The sequence below is a fragment of the Palaemon carinicauda genome, chromosome 22 (genome assembly GCF_036898095.1).
Source record: "Palaemon carinicauda isolate YSFRI2023 chromosome 22, ASM3689809v2, whole genome shotgun sequence".
Taxonomy (NCBI): Eukaryota; Metazoa; Arthropoda; class Malacostraca; order Decapoda; family Palaemonidae; genus Palaemon; species Palaemon carinicauda.
Window position 1 is genome coordinate 35,087,100 of NC_090746.1, and position 19,950 is coordinate 35,107,049.

A 19,950-nucleotide genomic window follows, 5' to 3' on the forward strand; every position below is an offset into this window, starting at 1 on the left:
TATTTGTTTTGTCGCGCACCATTTCGTAAAGGCGGCCCACTTCGCCTGGTAGACTACGGTAGAGGATTTTCTTAGGTATAGGGACATCCTCTTAGCTGTGGAGGAGGAGTACCCCTCCTTCTTCAGGAGTCGCTCGATAGTCTCCAGGCGTGAAGGCGAAGAGAGAGAGGGTTGTCGTGGAACCTGAGGAAGTGCGGTTGACTCAGTAGATCTGACCTGGGGGCAGAGGCCATGGCGGATGGCTTGCCAGGTCCTTCAGATCCGCGAACCACTCTCTCTCCGGCCACCAGGGCGCTACCAAAGTCATCTTTAGGTTTTGGGAGGTTCTTACTCTGTTGAGCACTTGCCTTAGCAGCGTGAAGGGGGGAAAGGCATAAACGTCCAGGTTGTCCCACCTGTGCTGGAAGGCGTCTTCTAGGGCTGCTCTTTCGTCTGGTACCGGAGAGCAATAAACCGGTAACTTGGCGTTGAGCTTTGTTGCGAATAGGTCTATCACCGGGGAGCCCCAGCGTTGAAGGATGAGTCTGGCCACTTCTGGTTGTAGGGACCATTCCGTCCCTACTATCTGACCTATCCTGCTGAGGCCGTCGGCTAGCACGTTCCTTTTCCCGGGGATGAACCTTGCTAGCAGTGTTACCTGGTGTTCGTCCGCCCAGTGCAAGATGTTTACGGTGAGGTCGCACAGTTCCTTCGACTTCATGCCCCCTTGTTTCTTGATGTAGGCTACCACCGTGGCGTTGTCGCACATTAGGGCCACGGTGTTTCCCTTCAACCAACTTGCAAAGTGCAGACATGCCTTTTGTACTGCTTTTAGCTCCAGGACGTTGATGTGGAGTTGCTTTTCGGTCTCCGACCAGGTCCCGCTTGCTGTTTCCTCCCGCAGGTGGGCTCCCCACCCTAGGCTGGAGGCGTCCGTGAACAGGAGAAACTCGGGGGGACAGGACCCGAGGGGCATCCCCTTGAGGGAGTTCGACTGGCATCGCCACCAATTCAAGGCTGCTTTCGTGTCCGGGAGGACTGGGATCGATGTTTTCTGAGAGCCTGTCTGGGACCATAGAGCCTTGAGGTTCCATTGTACGGGTCTGAGCCGTATCTTCCCTTGGGGGACTAGCTTCTCTAATGAGACCAGATGGCCTATCAGCCTCTGCCAGTCTTTCGCTTTCCTGGGAAGCCCCGACAGGAACGGCTGAATGATCTTGACGAGGTTCTGTATCCTGTCTTCCGAGGGGAAGGCCTTCCCCTGCACGGTGTCCAACGTCATCCCCAAGTACCCCATTTTGTTGGATGGAGTTATGTTTGATTTCTCCAGGTTGATAATGATTCCCAGACTCCTGCAGAAACGGAGGAGGTCCTTTCCTTGCTCTTCCAAGAGGGCCTTTGAACTGGAAAGGAGCAACCAGTCGTCCAGGTACCTGATGAGGCGGATACCTCGTTTGTGAGCCCATACTGAGACTGTCGCAAAGACCCTCGTGAACACCTGAGGGGCCGTCGACAGTCCGAAGCAGAGGGTCCGGAACTGCAGGATCTGGGAGCCCCATTTCACCCTGAGGAACTTCCGACTCGACGGGTGGACCGGAATTTGGAAGTACGCGTCCTTGAGGTCGACCGTCATCATAAAATCTTTCTCCCTCAAGGACATCAGAACGGATTTTGGGGTGTCCATCTTGAAGTCCGTCTTCTTGACGAACTTGTTGAGGGCCGACAGGTCTATCACCGGTCTCCACCCCCCCGTTGCTTTCTCCACCAGGAACAGGCGGCTGTAGAAGCCTGGCCCTGGGAGAAGGACTTCTTCCATGGCTCCCTTTTCCAACATGGAGGAAACTTCTTTTTGCAGGGTAGCCCTTTTCAATGGGTCCCTGGGAGCTAACCATTCTGTTTGGGTGGCTGGAATAAGAGGGGGTGAATCCGCTATGAAGGGGATCCTGTAGCCTTCTTTCAGGACGGACACCGTCCAAGCATCCGCCCCATGGGTTTTCCATGCTTGCCAATAGGGTCTGAGGCATCCCCCAACCCGAGGCTTGGGCGGGAGTAGAGGCCTCTCCCTCTACCTTCTCCTAGAGGGGCGGCCTGATCTGCCCCTTTTCGAGGCAGAGTAACCCGACCTGAAGGAGCTGGCAGAAGCTGTAGCTCCCCTGCGGGAGGGCTGTGGAGTTCATGTCCAGGAGGAGGTGGGGGCGTCCCTCCTCAAAGAGCTGGGGACAGCCTGAGGGGTCACGGCACTATCCGAGACTGACCTCCTATAAGGAGGCCTCCTGGAGGATGTTTGCTTGGGGACGTTGGTTTCTCTCCTCTTGGACACCTTCTCCATCAGCACTTCTAATTCCTTCAACGGAAACAGGGACTCGCCTCCTAGGGGTAGGGTGCGAATCACTCGCGCCTGTCTGTCCGGGATTTTTCTTGACACTTTGGAAAGCACTGTGTCCCGCTTTCGGAGGACCCAGTTGGCCGTCAAGGAGAGTGCCTGATACGCCATAAATTTGAGGGCTTTCCCCCCGGAGGTGAGAAGGTCTGACAGGAGACCTTGTTGTTCCGGGTCGTCGGGGTCTGTGGAGGCCTGTACATTAACCAACGTGGAGGCCCACCAGTCCAGCCATGAGGAGACGTTAATCATGTCTCTCAACATCTCCTCCATCATGCCGGCTTCAGAGGCCGAGAAGGACACAGGGGCTGAACAGGCCCTTTCGTCCGAGCCGCCTTGTCCTAGGATATCCACGGCTGGGTCCACTCTACAGGGGCCTGGGCGCCGCCCTTCCGGGATATAAACTTTGGCCTGTAGTTTAAGACCCTGGAGGAGTTTGGAGGCACTCTGGGACTTGGGGGCCTCCGCAGTGCTGGCCACCAAGTTGTCGATGTACTCCTGTCCCAGTACTAGGTCTGGGGCGAGAGGCAGGGCCAGAGAGGCTCGACCTCCAGGTATTCACCTTCGGCGCCGAGGGTTCCGGAATTCCATGGATCTTTCTGACGAGGCCTACCACTCTTCTGTAGGCGGAGTCCTCCGACGGGGAAGCCTCGCCTCCGTCGACCGAGGCATCGGCTTGGCTGAGGGGAGCAGTGCTTGGGTGGTAAACTGGCCGCTCTCTACTAGGTCCCAGGGAGGCCGTCCCGCAACCGTAGGGCGCACCGTACACGGTTGGGTCTCGCCGTGGGGCGGGTGCCACCGACTCCGGGAGGCCTTTCGACTGGCCCAAGGCTCTGGAAGCGGAGGACACGGTCCCGGTGGGAAGACCCGACCCCGGAAACCGGTCCTTCCTGCTCGACGTCCGACCCAGCTGGGCTGGTTCGGTCGGGCTGTCTTCTCGGAAGCGCGCTTCCTCCCGCCGGGCGGGGTGAACCGAAGGCCTCGAGGACTTGTGCCTGAGAGTGAGGTCCTTCTTGCGTGGCCGGTCGAGCGGTTCCATGTTGTATGTAGGCAGTGACAACTTGGAGGCTCGGTCACTGGACCGAGAGTCTGGAGAGCGGTGGTTCCTGGACTCTCCTGGGGGGACGTAGAACCATTCGCCGCCGCCGGGAGAGACCTCCCTCTTGTACTTACGGGAGTGAGAGCGTGGGCGCTTCCTACTGTGCCGCGACCTCGACCTGGAGCGGGAACGATCACTATCAGTCCGCTCTCTCTTACGGTGCCGTTTCTCCCTGCGTTCTCCCCCGGAGGATGAGTCTGCTTCCGAAGAGTCCGAGGGTGCCACGTTCCTCACGTAACGACTGCTCGAGTGATGCGCGGGGGAGGCCCTTCGCCGTCGACCGTCCGAGACAGGGTGCTGGAGAAAGTCCTCGGGAACTGCTGTAGATACCGAGGGTATCGAGTCCACTCTGTCCCTGCTAGAAGGCCAGGGACCCAGGGATACGTCCATCCTTAGCGGTGACCTCCCTGGAGTCTTCGGTAACTTCCACCCGAAGGCATCGCTACTCGGGCGACGAATTCTAGCGTGGTTCTCTTCTGGCGGGGGGGAACCCGACGCACCGGCCCACGAGGGCGGGGGGGAGTCTGAGATCGCCACACTGCCCCACACCGGGTCTTCTGAGGAAGCGTGATCCCCTGCCACGTGGCCCAATTCGCCCGAAACACTCGCGGCCCTTCCGTTCTCTCCCGAGGGGCCAGCCCTTGGTTCCTTCCTCACACTGGGTTCACCTGGGAGAACACTATGGCTAACAATCACACTGGGGGCTTGTTGCCCACTCCTCTGCGAAGGAGACGGAGAGGCCGAGGCTTCGTCGGACCGATCACTGACCGACTGTAAGGAGGACACGCCACTCACTTTCTTGGGGGAACGCTTCGACGACTTCTTTTTCTTTGTACTATACCGTACCCACTGAATGCCGTCCCAACTCACGCACTCGGGACACGTGTCCGAGGAGGAACAAACTTTACCCCTGCACGTGGAACAAAGAGAATGCGGGTCCACTTCTGGTTTAGAGAGGAAAGCCCCACACGACTTTCCTGCTCTAGGACCAGGACAACGACGCACATGCTCCATCGTTCGCACACGAAGGGTCAACACTAACGAGTTACAGAAACCCTGTATAAACTCAAGGGGAACAGACTGAGAACACTTTGCGAAAACGCACTATCGCAGAAAAAACACAAGTCCGTACACTGGGAACACGTGGGATCACAACGCGCCAAAGGATCGAGAGTTTAAGTGAGAGGTGAGATGTTTCGCATCTCACGACCAAGAACTTAATGGGATCCTGACCCGGGAAAAGCAGTGACCTGCCCTAATCCGGGCCGCAGGACTTATCCTGGCGGCGGGGGTAGAAACTATCGGGAGCGAGATAGGGGGGGTAGCGCGGGAAATCTTGGTCGAGATTGAGAGAGGTCAAGGACCCTCCTAAGGAAGTAATTCGAGGTAAGTATTCGTGTTGGAACAAATATATATATATATATATATATATATATATATATATATATATATATATATATATGTGTGTATATATATATATATATATATATATATACATATATATATATATATATATATATATATATATATATATATATATATACATATATATATGTGTGTGTGTGTGTATATATATATATATATATATATATATATATACATATTTGTATATAAATATACACATATGTATATATATACATATGTGTATGTATATATATATATATATATATATATATATATATATATATATACATATGGTTTGTATATATTGCAAATGTATAAACAATGAACGCAATAACCAACAACAGAAAGTTCCTTTATATATCATATACAGTATATTACTTTGGTTTACGGGCTGCTAAGCAGCAAGAGACCGTGTTTGACACATTGCAAAATAAATCTACTCGTACAAGCAACCAATCAATGACTTCAGTTTATCCCACTCCACAGGGAATAGTCTGATGGAGTGTCTTTGTGTCCTTCCAAGTCAAGGTAAAAAGGACAGCAGAGTAATCAATAGGACCAAAAAAAAAGAAATAAAACAATCCACCAAATTCAACAAAATCGAATAAATCTGTGCCTAATTCAAGCAGCGAAATTAAAGCAGAACAAGGTAATCAATATCATTAACATTTTTTTATTTAAGGATGTCAGAGAGAACAGGTAGGATCTGTATTCCCTGTAATGAAAGACGAATCCCATAAAGACAAGTTGGGAAGAATGCTAAAGAAGATGTACACGTGACAGTTTCAATAGCGCAAGTTGGTCTTCTCCTTCACCTAGTTACTTATATAACCCGGAGATATGATCCTTTAAGACCTGGTATTACATGCTTTCAAGTTTTAGCTACATGCTAGAGGACACGGGGGTCAGAATGAGGGAAAAAAAGGCAGGTACTGGAATCATTAATAGTCAACCTATTTCAGTATAGTGCCCGGTCCCAGGAACCGTTCAAGTTTCGCGACGAATAGATTTAAAAGTTAAAATAAGATATACGAGGATCAGAATCATCTACATGTGAGGTGATTTGTAAATGCAGTTGGTAAGGAGGCGTAACGAAAGTTAGTCAAGTGGAACATTAACCAGGAGACTTATAACAGAAATAGCTAATTTTATGAAATGCAAAAAGGCGTTAGAACAATGATATCGTATAGTCGCGGTTTGTCTTTTAATTAATACAAAATTTTAACGATCGCTTTACTCACTATTTACATTTTATGCGTACTGTTTCTATTAGCATTAACATAATTACAATTTTAGCACTATATTATCATTACTATTTCCCAGATAGTTCATCAGCAGAGCGTTAAACCCCATATGCACATTACAATAGTTAGTCTTTCTCGGGTCCTTCTCTTAGCACAATTAAAATGATTTCGACTCAAACCCGAGGAACAGTCGTTTGATTTCGAACGGGAGATAAAATATTGTCATTACCATTAACTATGTATAACTGTAACTGCTCGATCTTTCCGGCTTTACAAATATCTACTTGTAGCACTATTGGTCTTAATGAATATCATTATTATAAAAGTTATTATCAGGGCGAAATCTGACGTTTTATCATTGTAGGCTCGAGTTCTGGCGACCAAGGTTTAACCATGCGTGCAAGAGAGAGAGAGAGAGAGAGAGAGAGAGAGAGAGAGAGAGAGAGAGAGAGAGAATCCTTATTGATGTTAGTAAAAAGGTAGCCTGGTGCAGATTTCCAAAATGTTTGCAATCCTTTACAAATAACGGTATTTCAAGTAACCTGGTTATTGTCGCTATAATAATAATAATAATAATAATAATAATAATAATAATAATAATAATAATAATAATAATAATAATAATAATAAAGGTGTAAAAATTATGATAAAAACGCATGAAAAACAGACTCGTGGGTTGCATGTGCACACAACATCCCAACATAATCTTAAAGGTGTCTACTAGAGTTATTCAAAGACGGTTAAATAATTCAAACTACCATAAATTTAAATCTTCCGACAGAAAACTCCCTTTATTTTCAATCCAATGGTAATGACATCCCGCAATCACGTACTTACATTTCAATTACAGCTTCACGGTAGGGCTTGCCATTAGCGTGAGCAGCAGCATGAACATGCCTCCGAATGGGTGAAAAGAAACCCAAAGAACGAAATTTGCTCCAAATAATTTTTCCCCATCGGAAGTGGACCAAAGTTCAGATAAGACGAGCTCCAGACACGCCAAGTTACGTGTCAGTGTGGCGGTGATCACTAAATTTCGAGAACCACTATGGTCGACGTGAAATTCATGGTAGTGAAGACCACTTGGCCCATAAAATAACTACCGCTTGGGTTACACGACCCCTCCCCGCCCCTCGCAAGGGTGGGGAATACCTCTACTTAAGGAGGAAGGGGGTTATAATGGAGCATTGGACTCCCCCCCACCCTCACACTTTGGGTTATGAATAGGAGGAGGCCTTGGGATAGCATCCCTCGGGGTTACCATCTCTCACGCAAGAAGACGATGGTGATTAAACCACCTTGCCTCATCATAACTGCGGTTATTGGGATCTCATCTCGGGGTATCAGGTTTCGACAGGGATATATACTGGATATGTATACTATATATTTTATATTACATAAGCGGAAAATTTACAATTTTTACCTTAAATATCATTATATATATATATATATATATATATATATATATATATATATATATATATGCATATATATGTGTGTGTGTGTGTGTGTGTGTGTATTTGCATGTGCGTGTGCGTGTATAAAAGGATTGCACTTTTTATACAAAAAAAACACGCACATACACACACACACACACACACACACACATATATATATATATATATATATATATATATATATATATATATATATGTGTGTGTGTGTGTGTGTGTGTGTGTCACGAGATACAAAAATGAATGTCAAAATTGGATGTGTAATATATAGCAGAGAACACCTACTATATACGATACAAGTCAAAATCAGTTACCTATGCAGAAACGTTAGTCAAACGTTGAGAGAGAGAGAGAGAGAGAGAGAGAGAGAGAGAGAGAGAGAGAGAGAGAGAGGTCAAACCTTCGGAAAAGAAGAGTTAGAACTATCCCGGGACCAAAAAATAGTAATGTAGAATTAATCGAAATAATACTAAATCGCTTTCTTCAGGATATTCTTTATAGACTTCCAAATCAGATGAAATACAGCTACTATAGTCAAAGTAAACACAAAATAGGTAGATCTAAAGTAGGAAAGTATTTTACTTAAATATATAATAATTCACATAATGCGGACAATAAACTTTTAGAATTGATAAAAATCGATAGCAACGCATAACATTAAATAAAAAAATAAAACATTACCAAAATCCTACATTTTATAACTAAGATTATAAAAATGTACTAAATTCTATTAGACTCTCTATATATAAAAATGATAGATTAAATTGATAGATTATAGTATGATAACGAAAGGTTCGTCACCCTAACGACAGTTTGCACAAACAATATAAAATCTTGTGGAATCCTAAAAGGAGAGAAAAAAAAGCATACATTGTTATATGCCTATAGTTATCTCAGCTAGTGATTGGCTCAATGATTTCATATTTAAAAGTGTAGCAATATTGAGCTGTATGTATCTTTATTTACAATAATTACGGCATGCAAGATGACATTGTAATATTATATTTATATATATATATATATATATATATATATATATATATATATATATATATATATACAAAATATGTGTATGTATATGTATGTGTGTGAAGTAAATTGCAATAAGATGAAATATAAAATGTACAGCTGGGATTAAACTTTAAAATCATATCATTCCATGTAATTCATAAAATTATAATTAAGATTTGATTCGTTGAACTCCTAGTAACAAGGAGAATAAACACAGGCCTACTAAGAGATGAATAACTACGAGAAAAAAAAATTTACTTTGACAACATTCCAAATGCGGTCGATGCTGAATATATCAGATTGGTAAAAGACGTCTCAATTCTCTACTTTCATTTATTACAATGAAAAACTCCCCAAACGTTGCTATGACAATATATTTCTAACTTCAATCCTTCCATATATATATATATATATATATATATATATATATATATATATATATATATATATATATATATATATATATAAAATACTATGCACGTTCAGGCGGAAGTAGCAACGGTTATTTCAACCATCAGATATGGCGTAATAAAAAGTTAATGATACCGATAATAGCAAAAAAAAAAAAAGAAAAAAAAAAAAAAAAAAGTCTTACCTCTTCCTCGGCCTAGGGCGTCGACCCTGAAATTCGTGTGTCCGGTCTCGCCGTCAATGAGCTGACCGAGGCCCCCGGAAAGCCAGCCGTCACGGCGAGTTCCGTCATACGTCAGATCTCGGAGGTTGTGGTCCGGACCTCGGGAATCGCCGTCAGGCATCGCGTAAGCGATCAGACCATCTGTGGGAAGAACAGTTAGGGCGATGGTTTACTAAACAGCATGATGGGAAAATGTACAGTTGGACACAGAAGTCTCTGGCACGCCTCAATCCGAGAGATGACTGAGGTGGTGGGCGGGACTAAAAATAGGAAATCACCGTACATATAGGGTGTGGCTGGGTACTCTTCCTCAGAGTGAAGTGTACCAGGAATTACTGCGTCCAACTGTACAGCATAGCAATAAATTTCAGTATAGGAAAATCGTCATCATTACTTTTTCTTTGAGGTATTAGATTTTTCTTTCACAATTTTGAAAAGAAAACGTTTCATTATATTTTTTGGAATGAACCTACTTTTCTATAACTACCCAGTCATTTCAATATTATGAAATGAAAAAATATGAAATAATATGAACTAAAAATCGAAAAGAAATGATAACGGTTTCTGTCGAACTAAAGCTCACACTTCAGTAAATGAAAGCTATTCAATGTGTATTGATTTCATGCATTTAAAGTAATTAGGACAGAAATAATCTCAATTATCTTTTATGAAAATATAACAAAACGAAGGATACCAAAAGGCATAAATTTCTATGAAAATGAAGTCTGGCATTCGACTTAAGGTTGTAAAAGACTCAAATGGTGAGAAGAAAAAGGAAAGGTGCAAATTGTCGCCTCCATTTTACTTCTTTCTTGGATAGTCGGAGTGTGGAAAATAAAATCGAGTTTAAAAGTCGAAAAACAATCTTTCTCGACTAACCTTTTCCTGATACGCTTTTCCTACCCTTAGAGTCGAGAAAATACGTTGAAATTGAAAAGCAAAGCTTATCTACTTCGTCTTCATGTTGAAGTTATTATGACAAAATACTGTATGAGATGGAGAGAAAAAAAAATACTGTAGCCGGAAGGTAAAAAAATAGTCTAAAAACGCCTGAATATCTCTGAAACCTTTCTCTCTTTTATTTCATTCCAGGGCAAAAAAGTAAGAGAGAAAAAGAGTCGGAAAACACTTTTTTTAGTTCCCTTTCAGCCATTAATTCGAGAATGGAGTATCTTTTATTAATATCCGAAATCAGCATGAAAAACGTTTCTATAAAAATAGCATCGTAATGATACTTTTCGTAAGTACTGAAATATTTAGTTAATGATTTGTAATTCAACAAATGAGCTACGGATAAAGAATGACTTTAATTATTAAGAAATCTATGCATTGCTTTGATTCTCTTTCTCTCTCTCTCTCTCTCTCTCTCTCTCTCTCTCTCTCTCTCTCTCTCTCTCTCTCTCAAAGATTGTTAGTTTAAGTATCACTAATTTTTCCTCTATTCCTGGGGACTTCAGGTTACCGCTTATTCATTTATCATGAGAGAGAGAGAGAGAGAGAGAGAGAGAGAGAGAGAGAGAGAGAGAGAGAGAGAGAGAGAGAGAGAGAAACGGATATCTCTTTGATCTATTGTCAGTTTCCATTTGCTAAAGGGATGGATCATGTCTCCACGTACCTCCTTCTGCCAGCGTATGTTAAAAAAGACAGAATAATATAAAAAAGAAAGAGACAGAGAGCAAGGAAAGAGGGAATGGGAAAAAGGCTTGGAGAGGGGAGGAGCGAGGGAGGCAGGCTAAAGAGACAGACAGAAACAGATACTTCACACACCCGTTAAAAGAGGGGAAACAAAAGATTTTCTATTGTAGTATTTTCCCCTCTGTCATTTTTTTCCCTCTAGTCATTGTGTTGGGCCTCTCGTCGGATCTCCTAAGATTCCTCAAGAACGCAATCTTTTCCGAGAGTGTTATTCGAGAGATAGATGAAGTAGAGGCGATGAAAGCTTAATAACGACGAGGGTTTAACGCACTGAAAGAATGGAAGGGGAATTCGGCCCGTACAATATGGAAATGCAAGTCTTCCGCACAAGCGTAATGAGATGAAACTCATTAAATAGGGTAAAAGGTAAGTTTCACTGAGAGAGAGAGAGAGAGAGAGAGAGAGAGAGAGAGAGAGAGAGAGAGAGAGAGTTAATGGTTGTTTACTAAATTTTATTTCCATGGGTTATATTGCCAAACTTCTGCACAAAAGATATAATTTTTCAAGGCCTTTGGTTACAAAATATAATTGGCTAATGAAAATCAGATTCCTTTTTCAGAAATGTTGGGAACCGTGTAAGGGAGTTTATTTCATGGACCCTGATAGCATTAAACTGTATTTATTGATATAATTACACACACACACATACACACACACACATTTATATATATATATATATATATATATATATATATATATATATATATATATATATATGTGCATAAATACATGTATGCGTGCGTTTGTGTGTATATAAAAAACAAGTGTTCGGTATATATATATATATATATATATATATATATATATATGTATATATATATATATATATAGATAGATAGATAGATAGATGCTGTATGTAAATACACACACACACACACACATATATATATATATATATATATATATATATATATATATATAAATATATACTGTATATGTGTGTGTTTGTGTACACATGCGTGTGTGTTTGCATGTGAATGCATATTTCATGCTACCCACATCATTGAACAAATGCATAGCAATAAGCATGCGCAAGTGGATAAATGACCTACCTGTATAGGGACAGCCATGCAATTCGACCCTCATGCAGACTGTTCTAGGGTGAACGCTGTAGGGGACGAAGCGAACCCTGGCACCCACGATGGGAGGACTCAGCTGGGACGTCTTGGCCAGGTAAGTATTGGTGTTACCCTCCAGGAGCTGTTAAATAAAAAAGGAAATATTTGTAAGGATTCATTGACGTAAATTTTAAAAAATAACAAAAAATGCAGCCGTTTCTAGTCCAATGCTGGACAAAGGTTTCAGACATGACAATTCATGTCTGGGCTTTGGCCAATTTTCATCACCACGCTTGCCAGTGGGAAATTTTCGTCTTATCGCTTACACCAAACCATCCTAGTATGAGTGACGCTGACTAGTATAGCTTTGCTGATCATGGCTATAAGAAATCCTTTCATCACGTTAAGGTATCCCCACTCAGAATAGAGGATACCAAAGAATGGTTCGTTTATCAGTTTTAATCAAGGATTCAATAAATGTGAGGTATTAAGGTAACAAGAGTAAATGGCAGACATTTGGTCAAAGGGCTTAACTTAATAACTTGTATTGTAAGAAATCATTACGTGTGATAAAGTAAGATCTGAAAGAGGAACTTTCCTTTTCAATGATACTGTGAGTTTTTTTTTTTTTATTAAACGAAAGAATTTGAGTTATATACCTGGGGAACTGTTTTCATATATTGTATTATAAAGATTCAATCAATTTAACGGATTAAAACTATAAGGAAACCAGGTTTTATAATCAGGTGTATATGACAACAAGATATTCTAAAGATTCTTCAAATGTAAAGGATTACGATAATAGGATTCAGAAAGGGTTATCTTCCTCTTTTGTAATTTAGAAAGAAATTGCTGAATGAATTTATTATAAAACGGAATTAAGATATCATTATATCACAAGAAGCTATTGTGATTGGTTGTCTTTTCTAAAAATGTCTTATACCAAGACAGATATGGAAAACTCTTCTACCAGCTTAGCGCGTCATTAATTGTTATCATGCGCAAACAAAACTCATAGCATGAATATTCAAAACCCATAGTTTGAATACAAAAACTTCATATTTCGAACCATGATTATAGAAAACCCATATCATAAATGCGCTAGTCTCATAGCATATATACAGTACATAATGGCACTATCTAACTAAATCCTGTGGCACTAGCTAGCTAAATTCTGCGACAACACTCACAGAAAGAGCTTGCATAGCAATGAACACTTGATCACCTAGAGTAATAACGCAAGTTGTAATAAACTATTATTGCAAGGCCTGCAGCTGGTATACTGTAAGCTTTCACTAAATTTTCAAAACTTTCTTCCTGGGACAATATCTACGGCAAAGCCAGACTGCAAAGCAAGACACATAACGTTCTGACCAAGACCCATTGGAAAATATCGTAAGTACCCACAGAACACGGGAGACAGGACCAGACTATTACTACTACGACCACACCAGAAGTATTCCATAAATAAATGCCATGAACAGTCCTGGGCAATTTCCTATTCTTATTGCAACAGACAAACGGATACAAAAGGTAATTGCCATAACAAAGCTCATTGCAAGATATACAGCTACACGAAAAGTTATGCCTCAAGCAATACTGAAATATGTATGTTGACAAAGAAACAAAAATGATTCCAGAAGCATTATTTGCAGCAACCATCCCTAACTCTGAGTAAAGTTATACCAAAGCTTCTTTACCAAGCACAATCATTGGATAAATCGTTTAATCCCCCCCCCTCTCTCTCTCTCTCTCTCTCTCTCTCTCTCTCTCTCTCTCTCTCTCTCTCTCTCTCTCTGCTTCATTATCATTTGATTAGTCCCATTTATCGATTTCTCTCTTCCGCTTTAGGTCGTTTAAAGAACTCAATATGAGTTTTAGATGAAATAGCGAAAACAAAATAATTAGGTAATAACAATAAGGTACTTTATTTCGGTTGAATTTTATATACAAGTACATAGTGCAGATACAACAGTCGAAGACAGAGCAACAAAAGTAACGAAGTCTTCGAACAAATAACGTTGTAAATTTTTTTAAACAATAGGAAGCAACAACTGCTTGAAATATATCGAAAACTCGTCAACACAGACAGATAAATCCAAGCAAAAATTCATACACGAGCGAAAAAAAAATGAGTGTTATAAAAAAACAATTAACGTACTCAAGGGGAAAAAGCATTGACACGAGCATAGGGTAACAACATCCGAGAAGAAAAATCTAGTTACCACAACGATCAGCTACAAGTGAAGACAGAAAAATAGCTCACCACAAAACAGATTCCTTGAAAGAAAAAGAAGAGTCAGGTAAAACATGAAACCCTTGACAGAAAAAGAGAGGGGAAGGTCGAACATGATTTGCTAAATGAGAAATGGTCAGAACAGGAAAAAGAAATGACAACAAGCACATGATCCTTCGACAGATACATTACACCAACACTACTTTTGGAATGTGAGTCAGAGCCTTGAGGTAAGGGGAGGGGGAGGGTATGAAGGACACACCATCCCGGCATCTCCCACCCCACCTCATCCGACTAAGCCATCAATCGTGGGCCTGTGTGTGTGAGCTCCTCAGGGACTGGCTTATGTTCATAAGGGTACAAGGTGGGCTCTAACGTAGATAGGTGTTAATTTCTCTTAACAGAAAACAGGTCGCCGGGTGTCAATCAAGCGTTTGTTTCCCCGCTTCAAGTGGGTTTATATTCCGGGTTACCTAGGATTTAATGTTCTCTATTACCAACCGAAGCTTTTAATGAACTGATATTAAGATACCAAGCAGAGTTATGAAAAGAGGTTCTTGTTTTTGATACTTGACACTTCATCTTCCTCTTTGCTTCTATTGATGAGAATCAAGTTACCTCCTTTAAGATTAGTCAATATGGCATTGATCATCTATTAATGATGACCTAGAAGAAATATAGCATCTATTAGTTTAATTGGTTGCAAAATTGCGTAAGCAGTACAGTATAGGAAACCGGAAGTGATTGCCCTTACACCTTGAAATATACACACACATATATATAAATATATATATATACACACATATATATATATATATATATATATATATATATATATATATATATATATATATATATATATATATACTGTATATCATTTCCTACGGCAATTGACACAAAAGTCTTCGATTAGATTTCGTCAGTCGTCTCTATTTTGTTCTTAAGGAGAAAAAAGAAAGAATATTATATATATATATATATATATATATATATATATATATATATATACATATATATATATATGTGTGTGTGTGTGTATATGTATATATATATATATATATATATATATATATATATATATATATATATATATAATACCCGGGTGAAGAAAATGATTAAGACAAGTAGAATGACACATCATGAAAAGATGACATTATTTTAAGTTACATGGCTTTATCGGCATTTATGAATATACAGTAAGTGGTTCTCTAACACCTGAATTATATATATATATATATATATATATATATATATATATATATATATATATATATATGCATGCGTGTGTTTGTGCGCGCGCGTGTGTGTGTGTGTTGTCAGAAATGCTCAAGCTTCAAGTACCTTAAACTAGTCCTCAGGGCGAGATTATCAAGGCCCAAACCAGTTTGCTTGGCCATGCGAATGCTGGTACTCATTTACAGCTTGACACACTAGCAAGCGATATAATTATTGTTATTATTTTTATTATTATTATTACTACTACTAGTAGTAGTAGTAGTAGTAGTAGTAGTAGTAGTAGTATTACTTGCTAAGCTATAACCCTAGTTAGAAAAGCAGGATGCTATAAGACGAGGGCTCCAACAAGGAAAAAACAGCTCAGTAAGGAGAGGAAATAAGGAAATAAATAAACTACAAGAGAGGTAATGAACAATTGAAATAAAATATTTTAAGAACATTAACAACAGTAAGTTAGATTTATCATATATAAATTATAAAAACTTCAAAAAAGAACAAGACAAAGAGAAACAAGATAGAATAGTGTGCCCGAGTGTACCCTCAAGCGAGAGAACTCTAACCCAAGTCAGTGGAAGACCATGGTACAGAGGCTATGGCACTACCAAAGACTAGAGAACAATGACTTAATTTTGGAGTGTTCTTATCCTAGAAGAGCTGCATACCATAGCTAAAAGAGTGTCTCCTACCCTTACCAAGAGGAAAGTAGCCACTGAACAATTACAGTGCAGCAGTTAACCCTGTGAGAGAGAAAAATTGTTTTGTAACCTCGGTGTTGTCAGGTGTATGAGGAAAGACGAGAATGTGCAAAGAATAGGCCAGACAATTCGGTGTATGTGTAGGCAAAGAAAAAATGAGCCGTAACCAGAGTGAGGGATCCAATGTATTACTGTCTGGCTAGTCAAAGGACCCAATAACTTCCAGACTGAATACTGAAGCTTTCCGTTACAGTGCGTCACCGCCCTTCCCCTTGGTCACTTGGGTGGTAGAACCTTGTTCCAGTGGATTTTATCAAATCTGAGCAGTATTTATGATCTATTCCACAGAGTAGAAGTATCAAAGTTAACTTAATGAACTATAATATCCTCTTATCTACCTATTTATCTATATGTACACACAGCCACACACACACACACACACACACACATATATATATATATATATATATATATATATATATATATATATATATATATATATATATATAGATAGATAGATAGATAGATAGATAGATAGATATAGATATATACATACAAAAGTAATTACTGTACATCAACAGTGTTGAGTTGAATGAAAACCATAACAAATTGATTCTTGTTTGCATCAGGTCGCAAATATTTTAGATGATTCAAATACAGGTAACTCCAATAACAGACACCTCAAAAGTCAATTATATTCTGCGTAAACCTATTTTTGTTGCGCAATAAGATCAGTGTCATATTACGTTGGCTTACTGTTTGTAGTCTCAATTTCTTTTCTTATTACTTTTAATTGTCCACATGACAATCTGGATTACATTTTCAAACAATAATAGATGTATGTATTTATTCTACCTGCAACATTCCAACATAAATATAGTTGGATCCCTCACGTCAATAATGTTCTATTAGATTGCGCAGGGTCAATGATCATAACAAAAAGCTGTTGATGAATTAAGTAACCATACACACACAAATTTACAAAAGTTTTTTAGAACAAAATCCTAAACACAGTTTCTTAACCCATATGGGCGTATCTAAACCTGACAGGGACTTGACTAAATGTCAAGTTGTATATTTATGTAGATTGTGAGAAGAAAAGGATAGTGCACAACCTTTGACATTGAGCCATAACCAAGCAATGCTCAGCGGCCCCAGTATTAATCAGAAAATGACCAGTGCTCGTATATACAGTATAGGTGTGTATGTATGTATGTAGGTGGGAGAAAGTTTATTTACTTGATTATAAATTATATATACATACCTCTTTGCCTCTACCATCAGAATAGGTGATCCAGTGCTCTAGACCAGGTCGCCAAAACTGCAACTTGTACTGTCTGGCAAATTCCATGCCTTCCCCATTACCGAAGCGACCTTGCACTTCTACTTTTGTCACTACATGTAGACTACCGAGGTTGACCTCCAGGTATTCTGTGCCTTCTCGGTAAACCATTTCTCGAGGGCACCACGCTCCTCCTCCAAGTTCAACGTGTGCTCTGCAAAGAAAAGAAAAGAATATTTTTGTAAATCGGATTACCTTTCTCTTTCTCTATTTTAAATAATCTAGTTCAGAAATCTGATTTTAATCTGATGACTCCGATTGTTTATCTTACGCTAGTAGCGAACGAAATAGAGTCACAAATTCAGAGACTTCCACACAACCACAGGCTGATAACGAGAATATATGTATTCGCATTCGAATGACCAATTTCTGGGTGAATGCTGGTCTACGAGTCTGCTTTAATAACTCTTCGTCGAATAAATTTCGACTCCTCTCAAAATAAAGATAATGGATGATATTACGCTCTCCAATTTGCGACGTTTGGTCGCTCAGAAATTGATAGCACATTTCAATTAAGTAAAGCGTTTTCTAATACAACTACATTTTTCTTTCGCTATTAGCAATTAACTATTTAAACATAACACTAAATATCGGTAGGAGAAAATTATAATATAGTATCCACAAAATTGCCTTCCATGCACATACTCTCTGCAACACCGAGCTGACCAAATAAACATTCAGCAAATATTATAACTATAATTATGCAATTTGTATGCCGTAAAACTGCCCCGGCAAATCACTTCTTGTTCGGCGACAATGGCATTCTTTAATTGCGGGCCTCCAGGAGCTAAACCATGAATAGCTTTGACAGCTTAATTACCGTAAAAGGATATTCCTATTCCAGCGCACGGATGATTTAATGGTCTGAGGCCGTCCTAAAAACATCATCCGTCATCAACCGCTAATAGAATAGCCATGTACACTTTCGATAATAATGCTTTTGATTAAGCCCTGAAATGTTTGTTTTTGGTTGTTATTTACAGCGAACTTATCTTTACGATGAACAAAATCATAAAAGAGTTCAGAGTAAACCATAATTTTCTCGAGAACAGGTCCAGTTTTTTAGATCTAGTTATTTTTTGGCAGGATAATATATTGAGACGCGTAGTTTTCCGGTTAAAACATGAATGCTATGTTAATGTCTATGATTAATAGACCGGTAGTAAGGTAAGCAAGTTTACAGGTATACTTAGCGTCAAGAAATTCGTCAGGTGTCTGACGTTTACGTTCAAGAAAAAACCTGCAAAATTACAAATCGCGGTAACATGTGCATGACTTGCAAGCAAGTGGAAAATATTAAAACTTTTTTATTTCGTAAAAAAGTGAAAATATCATATATGAATAGCAGATTTTTTTTTTACAGGAAATTTCACTTCTCGTCAGTCTTCTTTGCTACTGCAGAATAAATAGGCAACTTTAAATCAACAAACAACCTCTTCAGTTATTCTGATTAGTGAAATGGAAATCATATTACTACCATATAAAAAACCTTCTCAAAAAGAGTATACAGTAACTCACTATCAGCATGAGAAAAGAACAAAAGTATCGAAGAAAAGAATAAAATATCGACGAAGAATACATTACCTTCACAAAAAGGACAGATACATTTCTGTGAGCAGAGAGTGTAAGAAAGTGTCCTTGCAATTGGAGGATATATGAAACCCCTAAAGATAAACTCCCTCTTCAGCTTCACATATCGAATAAATAAGAACAAAGGCAGCAACCTTTACCGCCATCTTCACGCGCAAATGATCTCCCCACTTCAATCCGAAAGCAATAAATACAAATCTCGGAGTTTAACCGAAAGCATTTCAACGTTTCCTCTCAATTAATTTCTCAATATTACTCACTCATCTGAATGACGTTTGTGGAGAACTGTTTCATTTTTTCCCCCTCGCCAATCTCAATCCACTCGGAAAGCGAATGGAAATAGCAGAATGGGCGATCAAAACAAGACGTGTGGTTTGGAGGTGGAAATAAAAATACATGTAAATATTGTAGATAAAATTCAGACTGAATACCGTTGTTGCATGTGGCAGGCAGGCAAGCAAGCAAGCTGGAGCAGGCCAAGCGTGAAGGAGGATAGGGTGAAAGCGACTTTTTTTCAGGTCTCTGGACGAGGGCATAGAAAAGGAAGGTGTGTGAATGTGAGAAGGAGGACGGGGGGAGGACTGCATCTAATAGAAGTTATCAAATGGAGTGTTGCTGGAAGTTGGTCATGCAGGTAAAGGATTTTAGGACTGAAAAGCTTGATGCTTGAAGCTGGCAGTTTGTTTTCTTAGTTGTTTTAGATGAAAAAATACGATTTGGTGTTATCTTAGTGGCTTTAGATGAAAAAATACAATTTAGTGTTTTCATAGATATTTTGCATTTAAAAAAAATTATCTTAGTTATTTTATATTAAGAAAATGTAATTTGGTGTATCCATAGTTGTTTTGGATGAAGAAATTAGCTTTGGTTTGGAAGTGCAGGTTCACAGTCTC

At 40.1% G+C, this 19,950-nt stretch overlaps 1 protein-coding gene across 3 annotated transcripts in view; it reads right to left on the reverse strand.

Annotated features, from left to right (window-relative positions):
• LOC137616401 (discoidin domain-containing receptor 2-like) overlaps positions 1-19,950 on the reverse strand; it is a 196,550-nt gene that overhangs the window by 43,343 nt on the left and 133,257 nt on the right. For all 3 annotated transcript variants that reach the window (XM_068346113.1, XM_068346115.1, XM_068346114.1), the window contains exons 4-6: positions 17,390-17,621; positions 11,953-12,100; positions 9,167-9,346 (exon numbers count right to left, since the gene is read on the reverse strand). In XM_068346113.1, the coding sequence (XP_068202214.1) occupies positions 9,167-9,346; positions 11,953-12,100; positions 17,390-17,621 (560 nt within the window). The remainder of the gene's footprint in view (positions 1-9,166; positions 9,347-11,952; positions 12,101-17,389; positions 17,622-19,950) is intronic.